The 15,267-nt window shown below is 41.7% G+C and overlaps 2 protein-coding genes across 3 annotated transcripts in view; one reads left to right on the top strand and one right to left on the bottom strand.

The window, feature by feature from the left end:
- LOC125446624 (major histocompatibility complex class I-related gene protein-like) overlaps positions 1–1,034 on the bottom strand; it is a 34,484-nt gene extending 33,450 nt beyond the window's left edge. For both annotated transcript variants that reach the window (XM_048520332.2, XM_048520333.2), the window contains exon 1: positions 833–1,034. In XM_048520332.2, the coding sequence (XP_048376289.1) occupies positions 833–881 (49 nt within the window). In that variant the 5' untranslated portion in view covers positions 882–1,034. The remainder of the gene's footprint in view (positions 1–832) is intronic.
- Positions 1,035–11,935: 10,901 nt separating this feature from the next.
- LOC132206230 (probable G-protein coupled receptor 139) lies at positions 11,936–14,665 on the top strand. Its single transcript, XM_059639602.1, has 2 exons — positions 11,936–11,990; positions 13,689–14,665. Exons 1-2 carry the CDS (start codon positions 11,936–11,938, stop codon positions 14,663–14,665), a joined length of 1,032 nt encoding a protein of 343 aa, XP_059495585.1.
- The last annotated feature ends 602 nt before the right edge of the window (positions 14,666–15,267 follow it).

Raw genomic sequence — 15,267 nt, 5'->3', positions numbered from 1 at the left:
GCTGACATCTCGGGCCTAGACACTCCGTCAGAAATGGGGGGGGAAGGGAAGAGGGCTCTGAAATAAACAGGGAGAGAGGGGGAGGCGGATCGAAGAAGGATCAAGGAGATGATAGGTGGAGAGGACGAGAGAGTTGCAGTGGGAGAGATAATAAAATGTGAGGCTGGATGAACACAGCAGGCCAAGCAGCATCTCAGGAGCACAAAAGCTGACGTTTCAGGTCTAGACCCTTTATCAGAGAGGGGGATGGGGAGAGGGAACTGGAATAAATAGGGAGAGAGGGGGAGGCGGACCGAAGATGGAGAGTAAAGAAGATAGGTGGAGAGAGTGTAGGTGGGGAGGTAGGGAGGGGATAGGTCGGTCCAGGGAAGACGGACAGGTCAAGGAGGTGGGATGAGGTTAGTAGGTAGCTGGGGGTGCAGCTTGGGGTGGGAGGAAGGGATGGGTGAGAGGACGAACCGGTTAGGGAGGCAGAGACAGGTTGGACTGGTAAGATCCCTTGAGGTTTGTCCGGAGGGAGGAGTTTGCTTGGCCTGCTGTGTTCATCACTTTGTTATCTCAGATTCTCCAGCATCTGCAGTTTCTATTATCTCCGAAGTGTTAACTCTGATTTTTCCTTCACAGATGCTGCCAGACTTGTTCAACTTTCCCAGCAACTTCTGTTTTTGTTAGTAATCACCTCCCTCACCCTGCCCATCCTACTACACTGTCCTCAATCCTCCCGATTCCAGTGTCCACCTGGCTCTGCCCCTCTCACACCTCGCTCTATTATGTTAGATGTTCTAATGCAACCCCCAGCCTGGTCCAGCCCCTCTCAGATGTGAATGCTCACCTGCAGAGACCTCTACACACAGAAGCACCAGAAGTATCATTCCCTCCATTCCTACTTCTTTCCACACAATGGAAGCAGCATTTCAGGTGACCCTTTCCTCAGACATATCTTTCCCCAATCCCTGAATCCTTCATCCCGTACAGCAATTAAACTCTTCTTCCTGTTTACTCAAATGGCTTCGTACCGATTGGAGACAAATGTATGGCCAAACCAATCACAACAAAAAAAAAGTTGATGAGTCACCAGTCTCTGGCAGAACTAGATTTGAAAGAGTTATAATTCCAGGAAATCACACATTTGTAAAACAGCCAATCAGGAAATCAGGGCAATTGTATCATGAGCTGCAGGGTGGGTGGGGAAGTGAACTGAGCTCAAAGTTCAGAAATCACATGACACCGCGTTATAGTCCAACAGTTTTATTTGAAAACGCAAGTTTTCAGAGTCTTGCTCCTTTTTCAGGTGTTACTGGGAGAGGTGGTATCGGACACAGAATTTATTAGTAAAAGATCAAAGGGCCACAGAAAGTTTTAATTGTTTAATCTGTACATGTAAATCCATGAATTCCTTTGAAGTCACTGTCCTGAGAGAAGTAATTGTCTTATCAGTGTAAAAAAGGAGGTGACGTTTTCGGGCAGACAATGCATGTTAGGTGTAAGGCCTAGTTTAGAATGTGTGTTCTGGTCTGGAGTCAGACTGATTGTATTCTAGAGTAGGGATTTATTGAGTGCCACGCTGACTGACTGTCTATAAATTGTGTGCTTTTTGAAGAAAACGGAAAGCATCTGCAAATAGAATTTCACACCATACGTTCATGTTTGTGTGTGTGGGGTAATGGCTGCGGAGAGTGACAGTGAAAAGGAGTGAGTGTGTATGTGTGTGCGTATGAGACTCAGCACAGTGCAGAGCTGGGGGAACACAGGCAGCAGTGTGTGTTCAAAGGAATTCAAAATGGCTTCAAAGGAATTTGGGGATTTACATATGCATATTAATTTAAACCTTTTAACTGATTAAAGATTTAACAGCATCTTAACTTTGTTTAGTACATCTGCAACAGTACTGTGACTTTTTGATCTTTTACTTATAAATTCTTTATCTAATACCACCTCTCTCACCCGAAGAAGGAGTAAGACTCCGAAAGCTTGCATGTTTTCAAATAAACCTGTTGGACTCTAACCTGGTGGTGTGTGATTTATGGCCTAGTCTACCCCGGTCCAACATTGGCATCTCCGCATCTCAGCAGAAAGGACTCTGAATCAGGAAGGTCCAGCGGAAACATGATTAGGGATTTAATTTCAGCCCTTTGGACTTGCTGGAACACTCAGTTAGAACAATAACTGACAGCAACTGCTGAAAGTAAAACTCAGCGCTGCTCCCTGCTGGGAGGAGAACTCTACAAATTCTCCAGAGATAGTAGGAACTGCTGATGCTGGAGAATCTGAGATAACAAGGTGTGGAGCTGGTTGAACACAGCAGGCAAGCAGCATCAGAGGGGCAGGAAAGCTTGACGTTTCAGGTCTGGTGAAGAAATTCTGAAGAAGGGCCCAGACCCGAAACGTCAGCTTTCCTGCTCCTCTGATGCTGCCTGGCCTGCTGTGTTCATCCAGTTCCACACCTCGTTATCTGTTACCAAAAATCCTCCTCCTCTTTGTGAGAGCAAAGAGCACTGGAGAAACACATTTCTTTTGGAAACACTCTGGGGGCCCTTGAAAATGCCTTGGCATTCAAAGGTACAGCAAGGTACAGTAAAGTGAGAGATGTGATAGCCAAAGGGTTTTTTTTTCGTCCATTCAGTAAAAGGAACCTGCGAATCACAGTGCAAATGGTGAAATCAAAACCTCCTGTAGAGCATGTAGCACAGGATTGCCAATTATTTCCTGATCTATAAATTTATCGCAAGACAGTATTACATAGAATGGTGCCCGTCCTGAGGATGTGGGGTGAATGGTAATGAGTTCAAAGCTCAAGCAGACACACAGACACTGCACGCTGCCTTTAAAATGACAGTGGAGGGTAGACACTGTCACACATCTCCTTCTGGAATGTTCCTTTAAATGCCTGGAGAGTGATACAGTGGTTTTTGCAGAGGTTTGTCCTGAGCAGCTCCATGACACAGGATGTTAAAATGTGAGGCTGGATGAACACAGCAGGCCAAGCAGCATCTCAGGAGCACAAAAGCTGACGTTTCGGGCCTAGACCCCTTTGAAGGGTCTAGGCCCGAAACGTCAGCTTTTGTGCTCTTGAGGTGCTGCTTGGCCTGCTGTGTTCATCCAGCCTCACATTTTATCATCTTGGAATTCTCCAGCATCTGCAGTTCCCATTATCCATGACACAGGATTCTGCTCTATGGTCTGCTCCTAGGGATGCACACCGAGACAAACATCACCTGCTACTGGAGGACAATCAACTCAGTGAAAGATGCTCTTTGGTTTGCCCAAAACCTATTGGTATTCCAGAACTAAAAGTTAACCCTGACCGAGTGTGGCGGACTGACACATTCCAGGATCCAGTACCACCTGCTGAGGGCCACACTGGGCAGGGCAGCTGCTGCCAAGACACAATGGGGAAAGACCACTGTATGAGATCTTTCAGCCCAAGTTAAATGGGGAGCAATTCAGTTATTGAACCCTCCTGATGCCTCAAATAAATGTAAGTATAATCTTGCACAATTAATAGATGCCTTTGGATTGTTTGCTAGATTGAGTCAAACTCCAATGTTTGTTTGTTTGTTTTCTTCGTATGTCACCATTCAGAATTGAACTGCTTTAGTAAATATGTATACACATTTTATATGAGTAATGTATATTTACAAAAAGGTCTTACATTTTTTGATCATCTAATGCTGCCTGACTACGAGAGAGCTCATTGAGCTAAATTGCCCACATGACTCGTTCTATGACCCTCCTCGTCACAATAGAATATAGAACACAGAAGTGTACAGCAAAGGAATGGGCCCTTCGGTCTATGATGTTGTGTCAAAAATGACACCAAATCAAAACTAATCCCTTCTTTCTGCCCTTGATCCAAATGCCTCCATTCTTAGCATATTCATATGCTTATCTAAAAGTCCCTGGAATACCCTTATCATATCTGCCTCCACCAACACTCCTGGCAGTGCGTTCCAGACTCCTATTGCTCTCTGTGTTAAAAGAAACTTGACTCTCACATCCCCCTTCTCACCTCAAATGCATGTCCCCGAGTATTAGACATTTCAGCCTGATAAAGATTCTGAACATCAACTTTTACCTATGCATCTTACGATTCTATAAACTTCTATCAATCACCCCTCACGCTCAGCAGCTCAGGAGAAAACAGACTGAGTTTTCCTGATCTGCCCTTATAACTCATGCCCTCTAATCCAGGCAGCATCCTGGTAAAGCTCTTCTGCACCAAAACATTCACATCCTTCCTGTAGAGTGACAACCAGAAGTGAACACTATACTTTAAGTATGGCCTCACCAAAGTCTTACAAAGTTGCAACATGACATTCTGACTCATGCACTTAGTTTCCTGGTCAATACAGGCAGGCATGCTTACGCCTTCTCTACCACCCTATCTACATGAAAAATATCTCACCCTGTCGAGGAGCATGTTAAACAGTCATTTGTCATGGATGTCACTACTGATGGTTCTTGGGATGAAGAACATCTCCTGTCACTTTTGTTTATGAAACAGACTCATTGCCAGCGTGGTAGACCCAGCCACATCAGGCCCAGGGGTTAGAGTGTCACCGAGATCTGCCACGCAGAAAAAGGCCCTTAGGGCCTTTGAGTCTTTCCCAACAAAAAACAAACACTTAAGTATTCTACTCCTATTTTTCAGCACTTGGCCCATAGCCTTGTATGCCTTGGTACATATCAAAACTTCTTTGATGTTCTGAGAGTTTCTAACTTGACCATCTTTCCAGGCAGTGAGTTCCAGATTTCTTTACATTCTCTCTAAAACTCTTGCCCTTTGCTTTAAATCTGTGCTCTCAAGATCCAGCAGGAGAAATGTTTCTTCCTGTCTATCATATCTAATTTTATAAATCTCAATCATGCCACTACTCAACCTCCTCTAGTCCAAGGAAAACAATCTCAGTCTATTCAATCTCCCTTCATTACTGAAACTCTCCAGTCCAGGCAATATCCTGGTAAAATTCCTTTGCATGATTTCCAGAGCAATCACATCCCACCTATTGTGTAGATTCCAGAGCTACACAGAATATTGCAACTGCGGCCCATCTAACATTTTATACAGTTCCAACAGTGTCTCCCTGCTCTTAAACCCTATGCCTAGGTTAATAAAGGCAAGTATCCCATTTAACTTCTTAATCACCTTATCTGCCTGTCTTGTTACCTGAAAGGACCTGCAGACACACACGCACTAAGGACCTTCCAATCCTTGGTGCTTTCCAGAGTTATTATTGTCGCTGTTGTTGCCATGCTGAGGGAGATAGAGAAGGATGAGCACTGCTCAGCAGTGACTTGTAGCAGAAGACAAACAGCCTTCCTCACAAGAAGTGGTCAACTCAGAAACATCCCTCAGGGTACATTGGTGACAAAGTTGATTGTTGTCAAGACCCTGGTGCTAGGTCTATTGCTTTTTGCCATTGGTATAAATGACTTGTATGTGAACATAGAAGGTACTTTTAGTACATTTGCAGATGACTCCAAAATTGGTGGTGTTGTGGATGGTGAAGACGGTTATCTCTGAATACAACCTTGATCAGATGAGCCCAGGGGCCGTGAAGCAACAGATGAAATTTAATTTAGATATGGTGTTGCATTTTGGTAAGGCAAACTGGGGCAGGAAATATACACTTAATGCTAAGGTCCTGGGGAGCATTGCTGAACAGAGAGATTTTGGGATGCAGGTTCAGAGTCCCTTGAAGGTGGAGTCAAAGGTAGACAAGGTAGCGAAGAAGTTGGGATGTCATATTGCAGCTGTACAGAACATCAGGCTACTTTTGGAATACTGCATTCAATTCTGATCTCACTGCCATAGGAAAGATGTTGTTACACTTGAGAGGGCACAGAAAAGATTTACAAGGATGTTGCCAGGGTTGGAGTGTTTGAGCTATAGGGAGAGGCTGAAAAGGCTGGAGCTATTTTCCCTGGAGCATCGGAGGCTGAGGGGTGACCTTATAGATATTTATAAAGCCATGAGGGGCATGGGTAGGGTAAGTGGTCAAGGTATTTTTTTCAGGAGTAGGGGATTCCAAAACTAGACAATATAGGTTTAAGGTGAGAGGGGAAAGATTTAAAAGGGACCTAAGGAACAAATTTTGCATGCAGAGGCTGGTGCACATGGATTGAAGTGTCAGAGGAAGTGTTGAGAGCAGGCACTGGGTGGATGTATGAATATGAAGAGTTTAGAGGGATATAGGCCAGATGCTGGTACATTCAGATTACATTAATTTAGGACATCTGGTTAGCATGGACAAGTTGGTTCAAAGGGCCTACTTCCATGCTGTACAACTCTGTAAGTTTGATGGTTCAAAGACAAAAATTTCCACTTGATTGTTTTCACTGATTGACCACAAATAAAGGGGCAGCCAGAGTGCAATGATCAACCCAAAGAGGGCAGTACAAGACATGAAATAGAACACAGCAAAATGATCAGTGAAATATTCAGAGATTTAAAGTTGCACTGAAAGGTGTTTGCATGATCAACACCTTTGCCGGAATAAAAATTTTGCAGGCTTTAATCAGTGTAAAGCAAAATCACTCCTCTGGAGAGTTTCTTAATTCAGTCTCAACACAAGACATATCCAGGGACAAGCATGGCTTAACTTCATTGTCATAAATTGTTTGCTTGTGTTGTCTTTAAGATATAGAATCCAACTCGAATGATGTTGCAATCTCCCATCATGATGCCACTGGTAAACAATAAAGGTTCTGTGAATGTCTCGACTTAGAGTTTGATACAGAGAGATTGCTTGGTGCACAAAGCGACAGCTCACTTTTTCATGGGGATAGTATGCAGATATTTCACAGTATCAAAAATATATACTACACAATTCTTGCAGTTGTTGTTGTTTCGGGTAAGTGACTCTGAGCATTGAAGCTGAGCATTTGCTGTTTGTGACCAGGTTGCTTGTTTTACGCTATGACTGTTAGAACATAGAACAGTACAACACAGGAATGGGCCCTTCTACCCACGATGTTGTTCCGAACATGATGCAAAATGAAACTAATCCCTTCTGCTGGCCTTTGCTCCATACCTCTCTTTTCCTTGCATATTCATGTGTTTATCTAAAAGTTCCTTAAATGCCCCAAAAGTATCTACTACCCCTGGCAACACTTTCTAGGCTCCTACTACTCTCTGTGCAAAATACTTGCCCCTCACATCTCCCTTAAACTTGCCACCTCTCGCCTTAAATGCATACACCTTTGTATTAGACATTTTAACCCTGGGAATAAAAAAAGATTCTGACCATCAAACCTATCTATGCATGTCACAATTCTATAGACTTCCATCCTGCCTTGTCTCAGCCTCCACCTGTCAAATGTTGATCTCGTCAACAAATATCAAATGTTAAATATTGCTCTAGTGATTCCCATTAGGCCGGAAATTGGGACAGTGACATCTTTCTTTTCAATTACATGTCCTGAATTACCTTCATGCCTTTATTTTATTCCCTAAACAGACAATAAATATTTGTAGCTTGCATTTCTTTGACTTATACAGTGCCGTACATACCTTGTTAAGTTATCAGAATCGAATTGTCTAAGCCTTGTGGGATCTTTGATAGGATGGGCGTGGAATGGTTGTTTCTACTCGTCAGAGAGTCGAGGATTGGAGGATGTTGTTTCAGAATATGTTAGTCCCCTATTTAAGGAGGAGATGCATAGAAGTTTGTTTCTATCAGAGAGTGTGAATTTGTGAAATTCTTTACTGCATACAGCTGTATAGACATTGGTTTGCTAAATAACCTTCACAGCTTGAGGTAGACAGATTTCTAACCATTAATGAAATCAAATGTTGTGGGGATAAAGCTGGAAAGTGGAGTTGAAGGTTATGAGAACAGCCATGATCTAATTGAAAAGCTGGGTAGATTTGATGGACTTCTTCTGCTCCCATGTCTTATGGCCGAAAGGCAATATTCAGAGGGCAGGTATCGCTGAATAATTCTGTCACTGTAGAGTTGAGGTGACTGACGGTTTCTAACTGGAGTACAACAGGTTGCTTCCAGTTTTAAATGATTCTCTAATTCTGTGGCGTTTTCTCCGTCTTATAAGAACATGATTGATGCTTAAGGTACTGATGCACATTTGAAGAGCCAGTGCAGGCACAATGGGTGAATGGCTTCTCTCTCTCTCCCCCTGTCTCTCTGTACCATTTGATTTCCGTAATTCTGTTGGTTTTACAATGGATTTGAAAGTAGGAAAGAAATAATTAGCTGGTGAGCAATTGGTAGTCAATTTTACAAAATATAAATTTAATAATGATAAAGACATAATTGAATAAAATAATTCATTGCTCCTTCAAATATCTTATGGATAACTGAGCAAGTGTCCTGTTGCTTTAGCTATGTGAGGGAGTTCATGGATGATACTTTAGTCTACAGTAAGGATGGGATCTGTGCAGACAGTATAGTATCAATCTAAGTCATGCTGTGCCGGTCATTCCACCAATTGCATAACTGGGTAAGTAGATACAATGTTGAACTAAATAGTTGAGATGATGTACCACATTTGGGAAGTTTTGCAAATCTAAGGATAGCACCAAGGCCAGAAAGAAGGTTTTGAACAAGAACAGACAGTACAAATCTAAAAGTCTACCAATAGATAAGACTATAATTTACAAGAAGTGTTGAAAGATAAAACTAAATGCTCTGCATCTGCATGCAGCCATTGTTCGAAATGCAACCGATGGAACAAGAAGTATAAACAGTAATGATTATGGATGTCTGATAGCCAGTGCAGAGGCATGACTGCAGAATGATAAGGCTTTGGGCCAGAACGTTGGAGGGTACCGGACTTGTAAGAATGGCAGGATACAAGGAAATGGTGAAGGGTGGCTTAGTTTGTTAATGGTAGCATCAACATAGCGGATAAGAATGACCTGCATTCAGAATCCGCGATGTGGAAACAGTTTAGCGGAATGTAGAATCAATACTGACAAGAAGGTGATTGTAACAGTGGTGTTCATATCCTGGAACAGCAACCACATGTAATGAAAGCCTGTCAGAAAGGCTCGCCGATAATAATGAGAAACTTTAATCTATTTATACGCTGGAATAGTCAGATAGGCAAAGGTAGCCTTATATTTCATTCGTAAACGCAGTAACCGGGAATGCTGAACTGTTATATCGGTCCTGCGCTTACATGCTGTGATAGATTTAATGGTTGGACGAGTTTGGGATAATGTATGTGTCTGATGAATTATTGAAGTATCAAATTACTTCCTTCAATAAAAAATTATGTAGAACTGAATCTGACATCAGCAAAGGCAACTTACAGAAGGTTTTCCTGAAAGTATCCGTCATTGTCAAATTAATTTGAGAGAGACTGCATTCAACTGGGACTCCACAGGCACAAAGTCCCTACTTGAATTTCTTAACTGAATGACTACAGTTAAAGTGCACAGCGAGAGAACAGTGAGCAGCCCCAAGAGGGTGTTGCAAATTTGAAATTTAATTATGAATGAACAGAATGAAATGATCATGGAAACATTAGGAGATCTAGAGACGAAACAAATGTGGCTCAAGTGATCGATAGTTTAGCTGGACGAGAACTATTTCTAACTTTCATGAGTCAACTAACACAATTAAAATTGCCCGGTCTTTAAGGATTTCTGATTCAATCTCAGCTCCTAATATATTTGATGGCAATAATGAATTAATTTTGCTGCCATAAACAGTTTGCTCATTTTTTTTCTTTATTTTTACAATGAATGAATGCAATTTTAATTTAGTCACAAGCTGAACGTTCTCATGACAATCCCACGTAAATAAAGGTGCTGAGAATATGTCACCTTAGAGTTTTACAGAGCGAGCTAGCCTGCAGATAGATCAATTTACATAGAAATGTATGGGAACTTGTCGCTGTATCAGAAAGATACACAACACAATTCCTGCTGTTGTTGTTTCTAGTAACTAATCATAGATACTGAAGTTGTGTGTGAGCTCGTCTCTAGTTCTATTCTATGATAAGTGGCAACATAAAGGGATTTAGTGGTGTTTGTCCATGAAACACAGGCACAGCAAGTAATCAGGAAGGCCAATGAAATGTTTGTTCCTATTTCAAGGAGATTGCAGTGTAAGACTAGAGAAGTCTTACTGCACTGCAAGGTGCTGATGAGACCTCATCCAGAGCAGGCTTCATCTCCTTATTTAAAGAAGGATATTGGAGACAGAGCAGACACCATTCACAAGGATGGTCCATGTGTGGAGGGATTGTCTCCTGAGCAGAGGCTAAACAACTTGGGGCTCTATTTGTTGGAGTTTAGAAGAATGAGTGGTGATTTCATTGAAACATATAGGATTATTAAAGGGCTCAAAAGGATAAATGTTGAGAGGATGTTTCTCTTCATTGGAAGAGCCTAGAACCAGGGGGCACAGTCTCTGCATAAAGGGGTGCCAATTTAAGAAAATAAGGAGAAATTTCTTCTCTTTGTTGTGAATTTTTGAAACGCCTTGTCACAGAGGGTTGGGGGACAGATTCCTTGTGTTCATTTAAAACTGGGATAGATAGGTGCATAGTCTGTAGGATTACAGGGAAAAGATAGAAAAATAGATGCAAGGAATGTTGGAGTAGCCATGATCCGTTTGAATGGAAGACCAGACTCAAGAGCTGAATGGCCTGCTACTGTTCTGACTTCTTCTGGTCTTATATCCTTAAGACTGGTAATGTTGCATGCTGATCTATTATCTTTGTCACTTCATTCCTTTAATTCGATAGTAAACTAGTTTGTAACTAAAACACTCTGAATTATCAAGTCATATCCTTTCTTTAAATATTAGATACAACTGAATTAGACATCAATAAAGGCAATGTTCAGAAAACGTGCATTATCAGACATATTTGTCATTGTTGAATTTTCCTGCGTGTGCTTTACTAACCAATGTGCAATACCTGACTGTAGGGATCATGTTTTATTGGGAATGACTGCCATATTAGGACTGATGTTGCTGTGGCTCACTAGGGGAAATAAATGAATTTATTGTATTTTACAATCAGGTGACTGCTCTCTCCATTCCATGGAGCTGCCTTAGTGTTATATGAATATAATGGCCAATGGGAATGTTTTTTGTTGTATGGCGAAATTCCAGAATCAGTGTCTGAAGTGCAGTGTTGTGATATTGCAATGATTCCATTTGAACAGCACCAACAGGTACACATAAACACTAATTACTGGCAGGTAAACAGCAGGACAACACCATTACAGGATTCAACTCCTCTGGTTCATATTTTATTCTGAGTTTTTTTTTATAAATTAGTAGGAGATGAATCCCCATTCCTCTAATACTTTTCTAAGAATCTGTGGGTCATGAATGTCTTATGTTTATGATCTGCCTGTAACAGCAACAGCCTAAGGTAATTAAATGGCTCACTTCAGGAACTGATTAATGTTTGATGAACCAGTAATTACCTGCGATGCAAAGTCTCAACACATGTATCTATGTCAGCCTTTGCCCTGAGATCAGTAAGTGTGTCTCTTTGGACAATGACACAGATAATTGAAGAGTTTAAATGAGGGCTTTCAGGCATCAGGACTACAATGCTAATATAAAGCTTTATTAATAAAATATATTGTGCACTAAATAAAGGAATTGATTACTTTGATTAATTAGTACTTGGGTTACATAGAATTATACCATAAAATCAGATGAATTAGCTCAGCTGGTGATTTTTCTGCTGCATTGGAGCCTTTGTATTTGACCTAATCAGAATATCTTTTACTACAAAGCATCCGTATCTAGTATGCAGTTAAATATATCTGCACCGCATTCAGGTTAATTGCTTCAGTTTATAGCTACTGATATGTTTTAATTATCCCCATTCCTTCTTTTCAATATGCAGATGATACAACAATAAGTGAGAGACAAGTAGTATTGAGGATGCAGGGAGGCTGCAGAAGGATTTGGACAGGTTAGGACAGTGGATAAAGAAGTGTTAGATGGAGTACAACATGGGAAAATGTGAGGTCATGCACTTGGGTAAGAAGAATGCAGGTATGGACTATTTTCTAAATGGGAAGAAAATTCAGAAATCTTAAGTGCAAAGAGGCTTGAGCGTTCCAGTCCAGGATTCTCTCAAGGTAAACTTGCAGGTTGAGTCAGTAGTTAGGAAGGAAAAAGCAACTTTGGCATTTATTTTGAGGGGGCTTGAATATAAAAGTAGGGATGCATGTCTGAGGCTCTGTAAGGCTCTGATCAGGCCACATTTGGAGTATTGTGAGCAGATTTGGGCTCCATATCTCAGGAGAGGTATACTGGCTCTAGAGCAGGTACAGAGGAGGTTCATGATAATGGTACCAGGACTGAAAAGCTTAACATATGAGGAGTGTTTGAATACCTGTGTCTATACTTGATGGAGTTTGGAAGGATGAGGAGGGATCTAACTGAAGCTTACAGAATACTGAATGGCCTGGACAGAATGGGTGTAGGAAAGATGTTTCCATTGGTAGGAAAGACTAGGGTCCGATGACACAGCCTCAGAGTAAGGATGGAATGGAAGTGAGGAGAAACTTCTTCAGCCAGAGAGTGGTGAATCTCTGAAATTCACTGTCACGGAAGTTTATGGAGGCCAGGTCAATGAGTATATTTAAGATGGAGACAGGTAGCTTCTTGATTGTCCAGGAGATGAAAGATTACATGAAGAAAGCTGGAGAATGGGCTTGTGAGAAGTATCAGCCATGATTGAATGGTGGAGCAGACTCGATGGGCTGAATGGCTTGATTTCTGCTCCTATGCCTTATAGTCTTATGGTCTTATGAACTCTCTCAAACCCATTCATAAGGGTTCAGTTTCCTTTAGGTCTCTCCTCAGCCATCTATTTTCAAAAGAGTTCCAACCTCATCCTTCTTTCCAGATAGTTCAAATGTCAAGGTTTTGATAATACCATTGCACAACATTTTGTAATATCTTTTGTTCTTAAGTTCTTTCTGCAAAATAAGAACAAAGCCATATGTTGCACTTCAATTTTTTTTTACAGTTTTAATACAATAGCTCTGACTTTTTTCAATTTTATTTCATCAGAAACCTTGAGAGAATCCTGGACTGGAACACACAAGCCTCTTTGCACCTAAGATTTCTGAATTTTCTTCCCATTTAGATGGGAGTTTTTCCATTTGCTTTATTTTGACTGGGCGAACTTGCTCTGTGAATTTCAATGATGTGTATATCTGCACCCTGCACCCTTTGAGTACTTTTCCAATTCTCTGTCTCTTTCTACATGAGATTTCAGAAGATCAATTTTTAGCCAAATGTTTAGTTCTGTCCCTCATGGATCTTTCATTCCTCTGCTGCATTTTCTCACATTTTGAAACTGTATCTTTATAAACTGTTTTGTGTTGCACATGCTGCTCTGCAAAATGCACGCCTTTCTTTCTTCTGAGCTGAGTATTGTATTCTTGATGTCCACATATTTCTGGTGACATCTCTCTTCCTAGCAAAAGTCCAAAGCCAATTCAATTCAAGCTTAGAACAAGTGAAATCAGAGATTCACAACCTCATGAAACTTTTAAGCAGACTGGTTGCCCATTGCAGGGAATGTCCATTAAGTATGAAAATGAGCATATTTAAGTTAGAGTCACTTCAGTGATGCATTCTGTTTTGAAAAGCTTTAACTTTTGAGTCAAGGAGGGTCAGAAATATTTGGATATGGTAAAAAAAACTCATTACTAATTTGCAATCTCTTTTCACTGCCAGTTAACTTGGTGGCTATCGTGATCCTGTGTCAGGGAAAGAATGGTCCCTCCACCTGTACCACCCTCTACCTTGTGGCCATGGTAATGGCAGATCTAATGGTCATTATTACTGGAGTTGTACTGTGGCAGATTAATTCTTACTATTTTCCAGAATCTTTCTTGAACATCACTCCTATCTGCAGTGTTATCATTGTCCTGTTTTATGCAGCAACAGAATGTTCTGTCTGGTTCACTGTCACTTTCTCCTTTGATCGCTTCGTGGCCATCTGTTGCCAGAATCTGAAAAGAAAATATTGTACCAAGAGACTTGCAAGTATGATTCTAGCAACAACCTGCATTACGCTTTGTTTAAAAGACATTCCATTCTATTTTACCTATGAACCTGGACAGATAATTGACAATATTCCCTTCTACTGTGTTGTGAAGACAAGCTATCATACTGACCCTGCGTGGTTGGGATTTGACTGGTTTGACAAAATTCTGACCCCATTGCTCCCGTATGCTTTAATTCTGTTACTGAATGCTCTGACAGTCAGACACATTTTGGTGACCAGCCAAGTTCGCAAAGGACTCAGAGGTCAGGGCAAAGGAGAGAATCACAGTGACCCAGAGATGGAGCGCAGAAGAAAGTCTGTGATTTTCCTCTTCACCATATCCGGCAGTTTCATATTGCTTTGGCTTCTATATGTCATTGACTTTTTATATTACACCATTACAGGAATTAAACCCACATATTACAACGATTTTTTATATGTATTTGCAGAAGTTGCTGGTATGGTATTGAGTTTAAATTGTTGCACAAATGCATTTATTTATGGGGTGACTCAATCCAAGTTCAGAGAGCAGTTGCTGATTGCAATGAAACGCCCAATTAAGTCAATTATTCAGTTGAGGAGGAAGCAAAGTGAATGGGCGCAATCCAAAGCCCAGGAAGTGTACAGGGCTGGAGAAGATACCGAGGGAGGGGAGTTGGGTTAGCGATGGTTTCAGAAACAGGCAAGGGTGCAGAGTGGAGGAGGGTCAGTGATGGAAAGCATTGCAATTGCCCGGGGAAGACATCATTCTGGTTGTAAAATGTGAGGCTGGATGAACACAGCTGGCCAAGCAGCATCTCAGGAGCACAAAAGCTGACGTTTCGGGCCTAGACCTTTCATTAGAGAGGGGGATGGGGAGAGGGAACTGGAATAAATAGGGAGCGAGGGGGAGGCGGACCGAAGATGGATAGAGAAGAAGATAGGTGGAGAGGAGAGTATAGCTGGGGAGGTAGGGAGGGGATAGGTCAGTCCAGGGAAGACGGACAGGTCAAGGAGGCGGGATGAGGTGGTAGGTAGGAAATGGAGGTGCGGCTTGAGGTGGGAGGAAGAACAGGTTATGGAAGCAGAGACAGGTTGGGCTGGTTTTGGGATGCAGTGGGGGAGGGGACAAGCTGGGCTGGTTCAGTGATGCAGCAGGGGTAGGGGAAGAACTGGGCTGGTTTTGAGAAGCAGTGGGGAAGGGGAGATTTTGAAGCTGGTGAAGTCCACATTGATACCATATGGCTGCAGGGTTCCCAAGCGGAATATGAGTTGTTGTTCCTGTAA

Source organism: Stegostoma tigrinum, chromosome 34 (assembly GCF_030684315.1).
Source record: "Stegostoma tigrinum isolate sSteTig4 chromosome 34, sSteTig4.hap1, whole genome shotgun sequence".
Classification (NCBI taxonomy): Eukaryota; Metazoa; Chordata; class Chondrichthyes; order Orectolobiformes; family Stegostomatidae; genus Stegostoma; species Stegostoma tigrinum.
This window is presented reverse-complemented; position numbering and strand designations above follow the sequence as displayed.